The following is a 19200-nucleotide window of genomic DNA, read 5'->3' as shown; positions in this document are numbered from 1 at the left end:
TTCGGCCCCAAAAAGCAAAAAACGTATTAAAAAAAAAAAAAAGAAGAAGAAGAAGAGGGAATCACAACTGCTAGAACCCTCTTCCTCCCCCTTTCTTTCAGTTTTAATACAAATATAATACCTGGAATTGGAGCAACCATCTTGCATCCTGGAATTCGGCAACCATTAAAAGAAGCTATGAGAACTGTAGAGACCCAGCACTGAAGACTTGAAGCCACTGACTCAATGCCAGAGGCCACTTATCTCCAGAATTGCTATGTGTGAAGAAACAGACCCCGTAAAGTGAAATTCCTTATAAATAAAAGCACTCCCAGTTTACCTTTTCCTGAAAGGGCTAGAGTCCTGAGTCATTACGCTTTGCGAGAGGCAAAAGACTAACACCCACTGAGCATAGTTTGTTGTGAATTCTGACTAAACAGTACTATTCTGGGCAAGAGAGAAAAGTAGCAAGAAGAAATCACAGAAGAGGGGGTAGCCTGAGAGTTGACAATCCAGCACAATAAAGTCAATGAAAGCAAAGCAAAGAGAAGGCCCAGGATGACTATTCAAATGTTAAAGAAATACAGAAAAGAAATAATTGAAAAAGTACTCCTTTGGAGTTGTGGGGCCAATAAACCTAATAAATGTTCTACTCCACAAATCAAATCAGAGAACTTTGATCACATTAATTTCCAGTAATGCAATCCCACTGTTTCAAAAATACAAGTACAAAACCCTTTTTTTTGGCAAAGGCACGCAGCGGGTTGATGTGGGATCTCAGTTCCCAGAAGAGGGACTGAACTCAGCCATGGCGGTGAAGGTGCCAGATCCTAACCACTAGACAGACCAACAGGAAACTACCAGAACTCATTTTTTATAGTTATTTTTTGTGCTTTTTTTCAAGTGAATTAATTCTGTTTAGGCTTCTACTTCCCTGGTGTTCATAAAAGTATAGTTACTATATATAAAATATAATCATTTTTGACACTAGAAGAATCTTGGAAATGATTATTAACAATCAAGTTAATGATGATACTGACAATAAAGACAGTGGTTCCTTCAAGCATTCCCATTTTTTAGCTAGCAGATCCATTACCCTAACTTGAAGGGACAGTAGTTTTTCTTTTATACCAATGTCACTGCAAAAAATACCCAAAGATATTGTCAAAACAAACTTCAGAAATATGCTTATTTTAATTCATATATGCTTTAAAGTACAATTCTTTTTTTTTTCTGTCTTTTTTTGCTTTTTAGGGCTGCACTTGCAGCATATGGAGGTTCCCGGGCTAGGGGTCTAATCAGAGCTACAGCTGCTGGTCTACACCACAGCCCCAGCAATGCGGGATCCGAGCCACATCTGCAACCTACACCACAGCTCATGGCAACACCAGATCCTCAACCCACTGAGCAAGGCCAAGGATCAAACCTGCAACCTCAGGGTTCCTAGTCAGATTTGCTTCCACTGCACCACGACAGGAACTCCTAAAGTACAATTCTTAAGTTAAAACACCAGTTTTTATTTCATTTTCTTACAAATAATGCAATTATACATATTTTCACTCATACACACATCAGTCTAATTCTAAACCCAACAGTTTTCTCTTCCATGAGAATGATTTAGTGCTTATGTTGCAGCCTAAACATTTATCATTACAATATCTATAAATTACAAAGGATTTTTTTTTTATTTATGATTTCAGAGTAGAATTCCTTAGAACTGTCAAAGCTTTAGCTAGAAAGAACACCAAACACAAAGAGGTTTCAGGCTCAATTACAGTAGTGGAGCAGAATTTAATAAAGTTCCAACACTACATTTTAATGCCCAAATCTCTTATTGTCTCTTTTAGTTGACAAATATGTGCTCCACAGCATAACAGCAGCAGTGGAGCAGCTGGATGGCTGTATCAAGCACAAAGGAAGCAACAACACATGCTGTTAAGTGTCGTTTTGATTGCCTAGAAATGGCAGCCCATGCAGATTTATTCCCTGTTATAAATTAGAACAATTATTTCTCTAGAGTTTACATTACCTTCATGAAAAAGTCAAACTTTCTGCACATTAAAAAAGAGAACTTTCAAAAAGGATATCTTCCCTTTCTTTGATGATCAGATCATTCTGTTCTTCCAACTGGCGGATCTTCCTCTCAAATGATTCCTGCTCAGCTTTCAGTCTTTCTTCTGTCACTTCCTTTTCCTCACTTACTCTGAAAGAAATTCAAAATTGAAAAGAAAATGCCTATAAGAATAAAATAAAATATGTGCCTATGGTTGTGATTTACCAAAACTAGATTTCTTCCAGAGCTCTGCTGCTTTCTTTGGGGATACTTTATGGTTTTTAAAATTTTTTAAATTAACCTCGCAGAAGGCAATCTTCTATACCTTTGTAATAAAATATGCATGTGATTTTTACATCAAGAATTTCTGCAATAATCAGAATTACCTTAAATATGGAAAGTCCTACACTTTATAACATCCCAATTACAATCCAGGACAGAAAAATATCTAATTTTTAAAACAAAGACTTCATTTTTTCAATATCAAAATAGGCATAACTTATTTTGATTTTGATTTCATATTTCTATTTAAATCCTGTCAATAAAATAAACACCATATATACATCTTAAACATTTCACTAAATATACACAGGCAATTTTACTTTTTCCAGGTACTAATACGCTATATTCCTCAGTAGCATATAAATAACTGGACTGGAATTTAAGAATGGTATTAACATAAAAAAAAAGATCGGCACATTCATTCTTATCTCAAAAGGACTCTAAAGTTAAAAACACTGACCAAAATATACATCCTTAATGCTTAATTCTGAAAAGTATTCCAACTCAATCATATCAAAAAGGAGTGGCTTATGACAAGAGCACAGAGGGGAAAGAAAATGTAATACGAACAAACAAAACAAACCCTAAATAACAACAACGTTAAAACATATCTTAAAATGGCAGCCCTAATTTTACTCTGTGAACGGAAATGTCAGCCCTGAACTTCTGTTACTGGTTCTTAATTCTCCAAAGAGAGTACAACTCATTTATTCTCTAAGAGCACAACAGGGATATGTGTAAGTGAAATCCACAGGGAATCCAACCTTTTCTTTGAGCATCTAAATTTACTTCCTCCCATACCTGTACTCTATCAGAACAATTTCTGAATAACATAAACTCCAGGCTTTCCTTTGTGGCTAACCTCTGATGGAGATATTAAAATCAATGATAACAGAATGAAAAATTAGAATTTGAATGTTTGAGAATTGATTACATCTTGTCTTTGAAATAATTTGTGTGAAAGTACATGCCATAGAGTAGTGTTCAAAAACTAGGTTTATTTCTTGTTGCTTATCACGGCATTCAAATCATTTCCCCAAATCTTTATGTTTAGCATACTGCTAGGCTTGTGAACAGGACTCAGGCCTTTCTTTCCAAGAAGATAATGTCTAACACTGATATAATTACAAAGAATCCACACAACTAAACATAGATAAAACATACTCATACATAGAGAATTTATACTCTGGCCTCATTTATCCTGCCTCCCACGAAGTCATCTCTTTACGATGCCTTCCCTTCCCTTTCCCTTTACTCTTAAGCACGTTTGCACTAATATCTTTCACAGTAATTCCCTGCTCCCTCTAAGCTTTCTGTAAAATTGTCAAACATTTGAATCATTAATTACTTCAATCATTCAAATCACTCCTCTTCAATCCATCAACTAGCTTATGAAACACCTTTGCTAAGAATCTGTTCCAGATCAAGTAAACCCCCAAACTGTAAATCAGAAAACCATGTCTATATGGTGACTGTGACAAAGTGTGCTTATTTCTCTGAGCATCATTAATCACACTTGTAAACAAAAAAGGCTAGACTTGACAACTTAAAAAAATATATCCAGCTTAAGTGCTATAAATATATGAAACTGCATATATGTCCTTTACAAATATGGATAGTGTTTATAAAGAATTAAGAAACAAGTAGTTATCAAATATTTGGTCAGGGTACAAGGCATAGGTACTACAATCTAGGCAAAAGCTATAGGCTGAAAGAAGTGGATGACAAGAGAAATAACAATTATGACTACGCAAAATTTAACATGAGGTTAATGTAAAACAAAGGAAAGTGATGGTTATGCATAAAATAAAGATGAGGAGTTCCTGTGGTGGTTCGGCAGTAATGAACCTGACTAGTAACCATGAGGATGCAGGTTCAATCCTGGGTCTCAGTGGGTTAAGGATTTGGCATTGCCATGAGCTGTGCTGTAGGTCGCAGACATGGTTCAGATTCCACGTTGCTGTGGCTGTGGTTGTGGCTGTGGCTGTGGCTGGCAGCTACAGCTCTGATTTGACCTCTAGCCTGGGAACTTCCATATGCCTCAGGTGCGGCTCTAAAAAGCAAAAAACAAAACAAAACAAAAGGTGAACTAAGTGATCCTATATATTGTAAGGAGAGAATAAACACATACTATCAAGGTAAGAAAATATGTGGCAAAATCTCTCCCCATTTAGATTGGTAAAATCTTAAAGACAATACTAAAGAGGAAAATCCACAAGTAGGTAAGAGAACATTTACTTGTTAAAATATTTACTGAATGCCTACTATAGAAAAGAATAATCACAGTAATATTAACCAGTTATGGGATATTCAAAAGGCTACCAATGGCCCTCTGTCTTTTCAATCCCATTCATAAAAGCCATACAAATATGAGGAATGGTCCAAAGATTTGTTTCTTAAGAAAGCAAAGCTTCCAAGGTCATCAAAATAGTAACAAAAAGTACGCTGCCACATTTACCTTAACATCAAAGTAAATGCAGGAAGTATGTGTCAAGCCTGCCAGAACAGAACATATACCAACATTTACTTATTCCCTTTGCTAGACCTGAAGAAAATCCATGAAGACTATAGGGATCACTGAAGGCAAAAAATGCTTGTACATATATTCCATGAATACAGGGGCTATGAGGAGCTTTGAGCTTTTCCCAGAAAAATCATTCCTTTCTAAATTAGTTTCTGAAGTATGTTTGAAATTTTTGTTGCTACACTATTTAAACAGGGCTTTTTAAAAACAAAAAAATCTTTTCTGTTATACTGTTATGATTAGACTACCCTTTAGCAATTATTATGCTCTAGAAGGCTATAAAATTAACAAGCTGTGCTAAGCACAAAGGGCAACATTTCTAAAGCCCTATCTAAAGATATGCATGGCTTCTCTGTGGCCTATTAGCAGATTTAATATGAGCAAGTATATTAATACAACATTTAAATGCAGAGGATTTGCCAATAAAACAACCTCAAGATTTGATACTCACTCTGAAATTGTCTTGTTTATGTACAATATTTCCCATGAGGGGTGTGTGTGTGTATGAGAAAATATCTGGTATCACGATCTATATTTTTATTAAAGTATGCTCAGAGCACAAAGTAACATAAGACCTAATCCTCTATCTCATTTAGACTATAGCAATAAGCTAATTAACAAAATGAGAATCTAAATACAAAAAAGGGAAATATTTCACTAATAGGATTAAAAAAATAAAATTCATGGCAAGAGGATATTCCAGTGTTAGACTGTTCATTATTTACAAGGAAGACAATAGTCTGCTCAAAAAGTAAGAAATCACCATTGCTTACGTTTATTTAATGCATCAGAGCATGCCTCAATGATATCCACAAATTGTACACTTATCTACCAAGAAAAGAGAATTTATACACTTAGAGTTGGGTAGTTGGTTTGAAAACTGTGCCCAAAGTCCTCAATTTCTTTGAAGGCTTACATTTTACCTCAAACACCCCTGAACATTTTGTATTTTTCTCCATCAAACAGTATTTTCTGTTTTGATATAAAGTTTTCCCACACCCATTTATCCTAAACTTTTTAGTAAAACTAATGTTCTGGGAAAAGATTTATTTTACGGGAGTTCCCATCGTGGTGCAGCGGAAACGAATCTGACTAAGAACCATGAGGTTGCAGGTTCGATCCCTGGCCTTGCTTAGTGGGTTAAGGATCTGGTGTTGCCGTACACTGTGGTGTAGGTCACAGAAGCAGCTTGGATCCCGTGCTGCTGTGGCTACAGTGTGGGCCAGCAGCTGGAGCTTCGATTCAAGCGCTAGCCTGGGAACCTCCATGTGCTGCAGATGTGGCCCTAAGAAGCAAAAAAAAAAAAAAAAAAAAAAAATTTATTTTATGGCTTGCATACCCCTGATGTTATTCCAGATCCTCCAGGAATGGGTACTTTCGCACTAATGTGAAAGACAAGGTTAAGGCAGCAAAGCTTCTATCCCAAAGAGAATTAAAGCTCACCTGATGGTCAACCAGACAAACTTCTTCCCCTAATGAGTATTTTGTGTATGGGAGTAGGGGATGCTCATTGCATTTATTAAATTCTGAATATTAACTTAGCGGGTAAAATTTGGAGAAGGAAGAAACAGATTTCATAGGACATCTAGTGAACAGAGGGATCTTTTGTTTCTAAGTAAATGTAAGTGCTTAGTGAAAAAGAAGGGCTTTCATTGATTAAAAAAAAATAGCAGTTAAATCATCTTAATGCCCTCTTTATAGATTTTAATATTTTACTGTAATTTAAAATGTACTGTCCAGTTGTTATTCCCCTTGTGTCTCAGCAGAAACAAACCTGACTGGCACCCATGAGGATGCAGGTTCGATTCCTATTCCTGGCCTCACTCAGTGGGTTAAGGATCCGGCGTTGCCGTGAGCCGTGGCGAAGGTTGCAGAAGTGGCTCAGATCCCGCATTGCTATGGCTGTGGTATAGGCTAACAGCTACAGCTCCAATTCGACCCTTAGCCTGGGAACCTCCATATGCTGCGAGTGCGGCCCTAAAAAACAAACAAACAAACAAACAAACAAACAAAAAAACCTAACAAAAAATAAAATAAAATGTAATCTCCAAAGAAACCCAGGTGCTTTAAGAAATCAGAAACATAGCAATCTGTGACACAAGGACTCTAACAATAATCACGAATGAATGTAGATGCAAAAATCCTCAGGAAAACAAAAGGAACACAATCCAAAAACGTTAAAAAAAAAAAAAGGGATTATACATCATGCCCAACTAGGATTTAACCCAGAAATGAGAAGTTGGCTTAATATTCAAATATCAATTAATATACCATATCAATAAAATAAAGGACAAAAACCATATGATCACCTAAATAGATGCAGAAAAGTATCTGAAAAAAATCCAACAATGTTCTCATGATTAAAAAAAAAAACTCTGGAGCTCCCATTGTGGCTCAGTGGGTTAAGAATCCAACATTGTCTCTGTGAGGATGTGGGTTCAATTTCTGGCCTTGTTCAGTGGGTTAAGGATCCACCATTGCCACAAGCTACAGCATATGCTGCGGATGCAGTTCAGATCCAGTGTTGCTGTGGTTGTGGTGCAGGCTGGCAGCTGCAGCTCCAATTCAACCCTGAGCCTGGGAACTTCCATATGCTGCGGGTGTGGCTGTAAAAAGAAAAAAACTCAATAAATAAGAAGAAAAGGAAACTTTCTCAACCTGAAAAAGGCCATGTATGAAAGAGTCATATGTAGTACCTTATTTTAATAGTAAAAGACTGAATGCTTTCACTATGATCATTAACAACCAAGGGTTTCTGCTCTCTCCACTTCCATTCAACTTTGTATTAGAGAATACAGTCAGGGCAATTAGGGAAAAGAAATAAATGCCATCCAGATTTTAGAGGAAGAAGTAAAACATCTCTATATTACATAACAAGATTCTGTATATACATAATCTAAAAAAAAATCCACTAAAAAACTATTACAACTAAGAAAGGAGTTCAGCAAGGTTATAGGATACAGTATTAATGTACCAAAGTCAACTGTACGTTTATACACTGTCAGTGAACAACCCCAAAAAGAAATTAAGGAAACAATTCCATGTACATTTGCATTAAGAAAAATAAAATATAAAGGAATAAATTCAACAAAAGAAGCAAGATTTGTACATTGAAAACTATCAAAAAAAACCACTGTTGAAAGATATTCAAGATCTATATAAATGAAAAGATATTCCATGTTCATGACTGGAAGACTTAATATTAAGATGGCAGTACACCTCACATTGATCTTCAGATTCAACTCAATCTCCATTAAAATCCTAGCTCCTTCATCTGCAGAATTGACAAGCTAATCCAATCCTAAAACTCACATGGAGATGAAAGGGACTCAGAATACCTAACATTCTTGAAAAAGCAGAAAAAGATGGAGCTCTCACACTTGCCAATTTCTGTAGTAAACAAAACTACAGTAATCAAGACAGTGTGGTACTGGCATGAGAATAAACATATAGATAAATGGAACATAAACAAACACTCACTTTTATAGTAAATTGACTTTTCAACCAAGGTACCAAGAAAATCAAAGGGAAAAAATAGCAGTTCAGGGACAATTTGCTATCCACACGCAAAAGAATAAAGTTGGGTCCCTATACCTCATAGTATATATAAAAGTTAATTCTAAATGAATTGAAAACCAAAACATAAGAATAAAACTATGAACTCTTAGAATAAAACAAAGGCATAAACCTTCATGGCCTTGGATTAGGCAACAGTTTCTTAGATGTGACAGCAAAAACACAAGGCAACAAAATAAAAATAAAATGGACTTCATCAAAATTAGAAACATTAGTACTTCAAACGACACCATTAAGAAAGTGAAAAATAATGCACACAATGGGATAAAATTTTTGTAAATAATACATCTAATAAAGGACTTGTAAATGGAATATATAAACAACACTGAGACTTCAAATGGTAAGAAGATAATCCAATTTAAAAGGATCTAAACATACATTTCACAAATAGCCAAAGAGCACATGGAAAGATGTTCAGTATCATTAGTCATTATGTAAATGCAAACCAAAACCACAATTAGATACTACTTCATACCTAACAGGAAGGTATAATCAAAAGGACAGATACTAACTAAAATTGGCTAGTCTGTGGAGAAATAAGTCCCTTCATAGGAAAATATAAAATGTAAAATATAAATGTAAATATAAAATGTAAAATACATAAAAATGTAAAATAGGAAATGTAAAATGGTACAGCCACTCTGCAAAACAGCCTGGCAGTTCCTCAAAAAGTTAAACAACAGTTACAATTTCACCCAGCAGTTCTAGATATTTACCCAAGAAAAATGAAAACATATGTCCACACAAAAACTTACACATATATGTTCACAGCGGCATTATACACAATAACCAAAGGGTATAAATAACCCAAATGCCATCAGCAAATGAACTAATAAGTTAATGTGTTACCGTCTATACAGTTTAATAATATTTGGCAATAAATAGAAATGAAATACTAATACATGCTACCACATAAATAAGCCTTAAAATCATTCATTCCACCTTTTGTCTCAGACTTCTTAGTTCACCTAGTCTTTAACCTCTTATACTTCATTTAAAGGGAAGAAAGTAATTCTTTAATAGGAATATAATATACAGTTTAATCCTTTTTTAGCTGTCTTATTTTTTCAATTTTATTGAGGTATATTTGATGTATAATATTATATAAGTTTCAGATACACAAAAAAGTAATTCACAGTTTTAAACAATTATATCTTATTTATAGTTATGAAATATTGGCTATATTCCCTGTGTTGTACAACATATCTTTGTAGCTTATTTATTTTATATACAGTGGTTTGTATCTCCTAATCCTTTATCCCTAGCTTGTCCCTCACACCTACCTTCTCCTCTCCCCACTGGTAATCACTAGTTTGTTCCCTATATCCATGAGTCTGTTTCTTGTTTGCTACTTTTCTAGTTTGTTTTAATTTTTAGATTCCACATATAAGTGATATCACACAGCACCTGTCTTTCTCTGTCTGACTTATTTCACTTGGTATAACATCTTCGATGTCCATCCATGTTGCTGCAAATGGCAAAGTTTCATTCCTTTTTATGGCAGATTGGTATGCCACCGAGTATACGCCATATCTTTAGCCATTTTTCTGTTGTTGGACACCTAGGTTGCTTCCATATTTTGGCAATTATAAATAATGCTGCAGTGACTATTTAGGTGCATGTATCTTTGTGAATAAGTGTTTTTGGTTTTTTTGGATATATACCCAGAAGTGGAATTGCAAGATCATACGGTTGCTCTATTTTTAGTTTTTTGAGAAACCTCCATACTGTTTTCCATAGCGGCTGCACCAATTTACATTCCCACCAACAAAGAACAAGGGTTCCCTTTTCTCCATATCCTGGATAACAGCTGTTATTTATGTCCCTTTTGATAATAGCCATTCCGACAGGTGTGAGGTGATATGTTACTGTGATTTTAATTTGCATTTCCCTGATGATTAGTGATATTAAACATCTTTTCATGTGCCTGTTGGCCATCTGCATGTCTTCTTTGGAAAAGTCTATTTAAGCCTTCTATTTTTTTAATCAGGCTGTTTGTTACTTTTGTTGAGTTCTATGAGCTATTTATATATTTTGAATATAAACCCCTTATCAGTCCTATCATATGTAAATATTTTCTGCCATTCAGTAGATTGTCTTCTAGTTTTGTGGATGGTTTCTTTTGCCTTGAAAAACCTTTTAAGTTTAATTGGATCCCATTTATTTATTTTTGCTTTTGATTCCTTTGCTTTGGAAGACAGATCCAAAAAAAACATTGCTAAGATTTATGTCAAAGAGCATTCTGCCTATATTTTCTTGTAGGACTTTTATGATTTCCAGTCTTAGATTTAGGTCTATAAACCATTTTAAGTTTGTTTTGATATACAGTGTTAGAGAGTGTTCTAATTTCACTCTTTTACATATAGATGTCTAGTTTTTCCAGCACCATTTACTAAAGAGACAATTTTTTCTCTGTTATATATCTCATTTCCTTTGTTATAGATTAACTGACCATAAGTACATGGGTCTATTTCTGTACTCTCTATTCTGTTCCATTGATCTATGTGTCTGTTTTTGTAGCAGTACCATACTATTTTGATTACTGCAGTTTTGTAGTATAGTCTGAAGTCAGGGAGTGTGATCCTCCAGCTCTGTTCTTCTTTCTCAAGATTGTTTTGGCCATTCGGGGTTTTTAATGTTTCTATATAGATACTAAAGTTATTTGCTCTAGTTCTGTGAAAACATCCTTGGTATTTTGATAGGTATTTTGAGAGGTTTATTCATGTGGTAGCATATATTAGTACTGAATTATAAAATTGCCTTGGATGGTATGCATTTTAACAGTATTAATTCTTCCAACCCATGAACACGGGGGAGAGAGCAGGCACCTGACAGTTGGGAGGTTGGCTGTCCCAAGATGTCTTCCTGGCCAAAGGAGTATCCTTAAAATGCAAGTGCTTCCTCTGGTAGCAGAGAGAGCTGGGAAAATACTGCAGCCAACCTTCCAGGGCAACAACTTCTGTGCACCTCCCCATGTATGGCACCTGAAGTGGTGCGGAGGAGTCAAGGCTTACACCATTGAATTGGTGGTTTTCCTTTATTGAACCTTTGCTTAGTACCTATCACTATGTTAGTTGCTGGGGCTACAATAAAATAAAGTGAAAAACACACAGACACACACAGTTCAGTAACCTGTTATTGCTCAGAAATAGCACACAACAGGAGGTGACTGATCTTACCTGGAGAGTTAAGAAATATGTCCACAGGGAGTTCCTGTCATGGTGCAGCGGAAACAAATCTGACTAGGAAACATGAGGTTGCAGGTTCAATCCCTGGCCTCGTTCAGTGGGTTAAGGATTTGCTGTGAGCTGTGGTATACGTCGCAGACGTGGCTCAGATCTGCAATTGCTGTGGCTGTGGCGTAGGCCAGAAGCTGCAGCTCCAATTAGACACCTAGCCTGGGAACCTCCACATGCCAGGGGTGCGGCCCTAAAAAACAAACCCAAAAATAATCAAAGAAGAAGTATGTCCAAAGGAGATGATACTAGATTTAAAAAAAATTTTTTTTGATCACAGTTGATTTACAATGTTCTGCAATTTGTGCTGTATAGCAAAGTGACCCAGTTATACATATATATATACATTCTCTTTCTCATATTATCCTAAAGACACCACAAAAAAGCTACTAGAGCTCATCAATGAATTAGGAAAAGTTGCAGGGTACAAAATTAATATACAAAAATACCTCACATTTCTATGGACTAACAATGAATTTTCAGAAAGAGAAAATAAAGAAACAATCTCATTTACAATTGCATCAAAAAGAATGAAATATCTAGGAATAAACCAACTGAATGAGGTAAAACACCTGTAGTTGGACAACTATAAGACACTGATCAAAGAAGTTGAGGCCAACACAAACAGATGGTAAGATACACTGTGTTCACTGAAAAAGACAGATGTACCCCTATCTTCACTATAGCACTATTCACAATAGCCAATACATGGAAACAACCCAAATAGCCATTGACAGAGTAATGGATTTAAGATGTGGTACATATATGCAATGAAATACTATTCAGCCTTAAAAAAGGACAAAATAATGCCATTTGCATTAACATGGATAGAACTAGAGATTCGAATACTAAGTGAAGTAAGTCAGAAAGAGAAACACAAACACCATACGATATCACTTATATGTGGAGTCAAAAATATGGCACAAATGATCTATCTATAAAACAGAAACAGTTCATGGACATGGAGAGCAGACTTGTGTTTGCCGGTGGGGGGGGGATGAGGGAGATGGACAGTGAGTTTGGTGTTGGTAGATGCAGATGGTTACATTTAGAACACATGGGTGATGGGGTCCTACTCTACAGCATAGGGAACTATGTCTGGTCTCTTGGTTAGACCCTGATGGAAAATGAAAAAAAAGGAAAAAAAAAAAAAAAAAAAGAATGTGCGTATATTCTGGCTGGGTCACTTTGCTCTATAGCAGAAACCAAAGCAACATTGTAAATCAACTCTACCTCAATAAAAAAATTTTTTTAAATTATAGTGAGATCTATCTAATAAATATAGCTGAAAAAATTCTAAAAAGCAATTCGCAAAGCAAATCCAGAATTACAAAAAGAAAAAACATCAAAATTCAATTTAGCCCAAGAAGGCAAGACTTTTTCAAGAGTTGAAAATTAATTGATGTAATTCACCATGTTAATAGAATGAAGGAGAAATCTTATGTGATCATCTCTAAATGCAGAAAAGGAAGGGACCTGTCAAAGTTCACCCTATTCATAATAAAAACTCTATATAATCCAGGAACTGAAGGAACTTCTTCAATATAATAAAGAGAACCTTAAAAAAAAAAAAAAAAAAAAAAAAAAAAAAAAAAACACCTAGGAGTTCCCATTGTGGTGCAGAGGAAATGAATCCGACTAGAATCCATGAGGATGTGGATTCAATCCCCAACCTGGCTCGGTGAGTTGGGGATCCAGCGTTGCCGTGAGCTGTGGTGTAGGTTGCAGACACGGCTCTGATCCCGCATTGCTGTGGCTGTGGCATAGGCCCGCAGCTGTAGCTCTGATTCAGCCCCTAGCCTGGGAACTTCCATACACCACTGAAGAAAAGAAAAAAAAAAAAAGAAAAGAAAACCTATGGTATCATATGTATATATAAGGATGAAAAAAAGAAGACTTTGTCCCTTTCTCTGTATTTCAGGAATGAGGGAAGAGTATCAACTACTACTACCTCTGTTCAATAATGACTGGAGGGCCTAGTCAGTACAACAATGCAAGAAAATAAAATAAAATGCATACATATTGGAAAGAAAGAAGTAAAACATTATGTGCAAATGATATGATTGTATATGTAGAAAATATATTAAAACAAGTAAATTAAGGAAAATCACAATGTTATTGTGGTAGCCAGTCTCTAAAATTGGTCCCAGTGAGCCCTGTCTCTTGGTATTCATGTCCCTGTTTAATTCCCTCTCCTTGATTAAGGGTTGGACCTAATGACTATCAAAACTGACTGAATGGAACTTCTGAAACTAGGTTACTAAATGGTAGTGACTTATGTCTTAATTACTCTTACTCACTCTAATAGGAGTTAGTTGCCAAGTTTTAATCTACCATATGGAACAAGAAACTGAGGGAGTCAGTCAGCAAAGAACTGAGAAACTCAGTTCCAGGAAGACATTACTGGAAATTGTAGGAAGGGGAGTACTGCATATGATGGTAGAAAGTTTACCAACACTACAATCTTTAGTAATGTGGAAAGAAGGAAATGTGCCTAATGAACAGGGTAACTAATATACCTAAGGAGATTTCCAAAGAAAGTGTTGACAGTGTTGGTTGGTTTCTTTCTGGAGCTTATAGTAAACTGGGAGAAGAGAGAGAAAAGTTGAAGGAAAGACTATTCCACCAAAACAAGCCAGGATTTTCATAGTTTCAAAAAATTCTCAGCTTCTCCAGATAGGAAAACAGCTAAAATTAAGAAATGTCTTCTGAGTAGATTTTATAATCAGGACACTGCCAGGAAAAACATGCTCTGGAGATAAAGCCAAGGTAATAACTTCAGTTTAAAACCTCAGAAAGATCAAAGTTGATGCCTCAATATAGTCAAACAAAAAGCACTTTAAAAAAGGCCTTACAAATCCTCTCAAAACAACAGTGTCTCTAGGAAGCTTACTAGTATTTTAACTGCTAAAATTCTGTGATAATGTTAGGCAGCCATAGGCAACTAATACATATTTTAACATCTTAATCAGTTATTTTAAATTCCTCATCATTTCACCTGCATCTGTCTCTGTTGCTTTATCTTTTCCCAATGTGTTGTTTTCTCTTGCCTTTTCATAGACTCATAGTTTTATTGCTATCTGGCTATCTTGGGTAGGACAGCAGAGACTGCAGCAAGTAATCTATATCCTCAGTAATGAGCAGGATCTTTCCTTCAGCTAGGTTTTTAGTTTTGGGGTTGTGTTTATTAACATGCGTTAATCACATGTTAGGCAAATTTGAGGTTTACTTTTGCTATGGTTACCCTCAGTCCTCACAGGCTTCAAATTCCTCTGGCATAACCTCCCTTCCAGGTGGACCAGATATTTTCCTCAATATCTGCTTTATCCTTAGTTTCAGGTCTTCTCTCCTAGAAGGTCTTGTCTCTTCTGAGTGGATTTCTTATTAGTATTCAATTGTTAATTTTACTAGACACTTCTCACCCTGGGGGTTGGGGTGGGGTTGGAGTGCTGTTTTCTATTATTCTAATTAGGCTTGTGCTAAATAAATAGACTGTGTATGCTTAGGTCTGAGAAGTGCTCCTATCTTTCCTCTATAGTTATGTGACCAGCCCTTCCCCCAAGTTATTTTCTGCCTACCCTTAGCTCCAGTGGTTTTTACCAGTGCCATATGGGCTATATTTTATGGAATCCCTCTTCTTAAACTTATGGTTTTTGTTACACAGAAAAGGATTCAGAAAATATTTAGTACCCTTTCCATAACAACTGCTATTTCTTCTCCCAGACCTGTACCAAAAAAGATGCTTTACCAGGGACCTCATTAAGTGGGGCCTATGGAGAAAAAAACTTGCAAGAGAGTTCAAGCTGCCCCTATATTTGCTGCCCTAAAGGGCTCACCATTCTTATGCTGCCCGCATCTGGCCTCCACCAATTTGCCTATTGTAGCTGAAATGTTCTTACCCATTTCCAGCTGTGTTTGCCCCATGTAAGGTACTGCTTACACCTCATCTTTCCCTGTAGGCACATGTCTCTTCTGAGATTTCAGATTAGTTGGTTGTTCTATACGCAAACTGAGCTCTGTTTCAATAAATGTCCAGAGCTGCAGTTTGTTCTACTTTTTTTTCCCCTCATGTGTAAGGTTGGGAACAACATTCTTTGCAGTCATTTAGATTTACCTACATGATCATTTATGTTTATTTATATATGTATTTGCTTTTGCTCCTGTTAAATTAAACAAGGAAGCCATTAGACTGAGGTGTTTCTAGTACCATAGCAGGCTCCTTAAACAATCTAAAACCTATGCCTATAATGCCTCAAGGTTAAGAAATCAAAACCTAAGGACAACCCATTATAGTCATCAAGGTTTTCCCAAATAAGGCAGGTGCTCAAGTTACAGCCAGTTACTTTCCTTGCTTTGCTTCTGAGCCTGCTCTATAAATGTCTCTCCTCTAGCTCTTCAGGTAGAGGGCTCCCAAATATTTCCAGTTTAGGGCTGTCCCATTTGAATTGATTTTTGTTCAAATGAAATTTTAAAAATGTAATATGCTTCAAATTATTTTTAACACTCTTATTTTCCTAACCTTTCCTCCCAATTTTCAATGCTTGGACAATTTTAACAACAAAATAAATAATAATATTTGATTATAACTCAGAGAACTATAATATTTATTAATGTTGAAAGATAATTTGAGGCATTATTACATTTTTAAGAGTTTATCTGAGCAAAAATCAATTCAAATGGGGTGTTCTTAACCTGAAAGTGGTTAGAAGCCCTCCACCCACAGGAGCTAGAAAAGAGATTTTTATAAAGAAGAGATGGAAGCTAAGCAAGAGAGTATTTGCTTGGCTACAGCATAAGAAGCAGCCTTATTTGGGAAACCCTAGGTGGCTGTTTGTGATGGGTGTTCCTTAGGTTCTGATGTCTTTGTTGTTATTGTTGTCTTTTCAGGGTCACGTGCAGCATATATAAATTCCTAGGCTAGGGGTCAAGTCAGAGCTGCAGCTGCAGGCCTATGTCACGGCCACAGCAATACCAGATCCAAGTGGCATCTGCAACCTAACCACAGCTCATACAACACAAGATCCTTAACCCACTGAGCAAGGACAGGGATCAAACCCATGTACTCATGGATACTAGTTAGGTTCGTTACCACTATGCCACCAAGGGAACTCCTAGGTTTCAATTCTTAACCTTGAGTCATTAAAGGTATAGGTTTTGGTTTGCTTGTGTAGGCTACTCAGGCATAAAAGCCTCTTCAGTCTAACGACCTTCTTGGCTAATTAGTTTAATATTAATTAAAAAGGAAAAAAATAACTTAGTGGAAAAACCTGGCAGAAGCTATCTTAATCAGGTAATCAGTAAAAAGACACACGAATTTCAGGTAGCCCCTGCTATGATATACAGGAAAGGTACATTCTTTTTTGTGGTATTCTTCCAAAAATGCATAATCTGAATCCAATCAAGAGAAAATACTAAACAAATCCTCACTGAGAGACATTCCACAAAAAATATGATTAGTGTCAAGGTTACCAAAAGATAGAACAATCACAGATTAGAGAAGAAAAAGGAAATGTGACAACTAAATATGATGTGAGGTACTGAACTGGATATTGGATCAGAAAAATGTTATTGGTGACATGACACTAGTGAAATGCAAATAAAGTCTATAGTTTAGTTGATAGTACAGCACTACAGTTAATTTCTTAGTTTTGATAATTGTGCTATGATTATGCAAAATGTTAATGGTAAGGAAAGCTGAGTAAAGAATATATGGAAATTCTATATTTGTAACTTTTTTATAAACCTAAAGTGATTTCAAAATAAAAAGTTAAAAAGAAAAAAACTCCACCAACCATAAACAGCGTGTGTATGGGGAAGGTGGGAGAGTGTCAAAAAGGGATATTACTTTATTGCAGTTTTTTAAAAATAAAATGATAATTTTAGTAGTTGCATAGTTACATTAAAATTAGGTGGAAAGGGACACCACAGAGTGAATAAAGACGTAACTTCTGGCTCTGTAAGAACTAATATAAAATATCACTCAGTGTTATCCAGTTCCCTTTGTTCTGTCTTAATCAATTACTTTTTTTTTTTTTTTGTCTTTTTGCCATTTCTAGGGCTGCTCTGTGGCATATGCAGGTTCCCAGGCCTAGGGGTCGAATCGGAGCTGTAGCCTCTGGCCTACGCCACAGCCACAGCAACGCAGGATCCGAGCCACATCTGCAACCTACACCACAGCTCACGGCAACGCCGGATCGTTAACCCACTGAGCAAGGGCAGGGACCGAACCCGCAACCTCATGGTTCCTAGTGGGATTCATTAACCACTGCACCACGACAGGAACTCCCTTAATCAATTACTTTTAAAAATACTAATAAAAATTCAGGAGTTCCTGTTGTGGTGCAGCAGAAACAAGTCTGACTAGGAACCATGAGGTTGCAGGTTTGATCCCTGGCCTCCCTCAGTGGGTTAAGGATCCAGCGCTGCCATAAGCTGTGGTGTAGGTCGCAGACGAGACTCAGATTCTGGGTTGCTGTGGCTCTGGCGTAGGCTGGCAACTTTAGCTCCAATTGGACCCCTAGTCTAGGAAACTTCATATGCTGTGGATGCAGCACTAAAAAGCTAAAAAAAAAAAAAAAAAAAAAAAAAAAAAAAAAAAAAAAAACCACTACTAGCAAAAATTCAACATAACATATTATGACAACAATTGATTACCTCTTCCACAAATGCTTTGAAAAAGTAAACCATCATAAAATAAATCAAATATTTAATAACTGCTTTTCAATAAAAATAGGATTAATATGGTTAAGAATAAACACTTTCAGTTTTAAAGTACTAACCTGAAAATACTCAAATCTCAAGTTTGAGGCAGTAACCTAATAAAACAGGATTATGAGGATTTCTATTTCATTTCTAATTTTATTGATTTGAGGTCTCAATCTTTTTCTCTTGATAAGTCTGGCTAATATTATCAAAATAACAATACCACCCAAGGCAATCTACAGATTCAATGCAATCCCTATCAAATTACCAAGGACATTTTTCACAGAGCTGGAACAAAATATCTTAAAGTTTGTTTGGAAGCACAAAAGACCCAGAAGAGCCAAAGCCATCCTGAGAAAGAAAAATGGAGCTGGAGAAATCAGGCTCCCTGACTTCAGACTATACTACACAGCTACAGTCATCAAAACCATATGGTACTGGCACAAAGACAGAAATACAGATCAGTGGAACAGGATAGAAAGAAAAGAATTAAACCCATACACTTACAGTCAACTAATCTATGACAAAGAAGGCGAGAATATACAATGGAGAAAAGACAGTCCCTTCAATAAGTGGTGCTGGGAAAACTGGACAGCTACATGCAAAAGAATGAAATTAGAACACTTCCTAACACCATAGACAAAAATAAACTCAAAATGGATTAAAGACCTAAATATAAGATCAGATACTAAAAAAACTCTTAGAGAAAAACTTAGGCTAAAAACACTCTCCGAAATAAAACACATCCATATCTTCTCTGATCCATCTCCTAGAGTAATAACAATAAAAACAAAAATAAATGGGACTTTAAAAGTTTCTGCACAGCAAAGGAAACCTTAAACAAAACT

General features: G+C 36.0%; 1 protein-coding gene across 18 annotated transcripts in view; it reads right to left on the bottom strand.

Annotated features, from left to right (window-relative positions):
* The window catches only part of KIAA1328, a 365741-nt gene that overhangs the window by 322310 nt on the left and 24231 nt on the right, over nucleotides 1-19200 (bottom strand). For all 18 annotated transcript variants that reach the window (XM_021096288.2, XM_084964498.1, XM_084964500.1 and 15 more), the window contains one exon: nucleotides 2067-2182. In XM_021096288.2, coding sequence (XP_020951947.2) covers nucleotides 2067-2182 — 116 coding nt within the window. The remainder of the gene's footprint in view (nucleotides 1-2066; nucleotides 2183-19200) is intronic.

Source organism: Sus scrofa, chromosome 6 (genome assembly GCF_054392235.1).
Source record: "Sus scrofa isolate SSC_HxYL_T2T_F1_AM1 chromosome 6, Sscrofa_HxYL_maternal_Yorkshire_Landrace_v2.0, whole genome shotgun sequence".
NCBI classification, from domain to species: Eukaryota; Metazoa; Chordata; class Mammalia; order Artiodactyla; family Suidae; genus Sus; species Sus scrofa.
The sequence above is the reverse complement of the archived record's forward strand: the minus strand, read 5'-3'. Positions and strand labels throughout refer to the sequence as shown.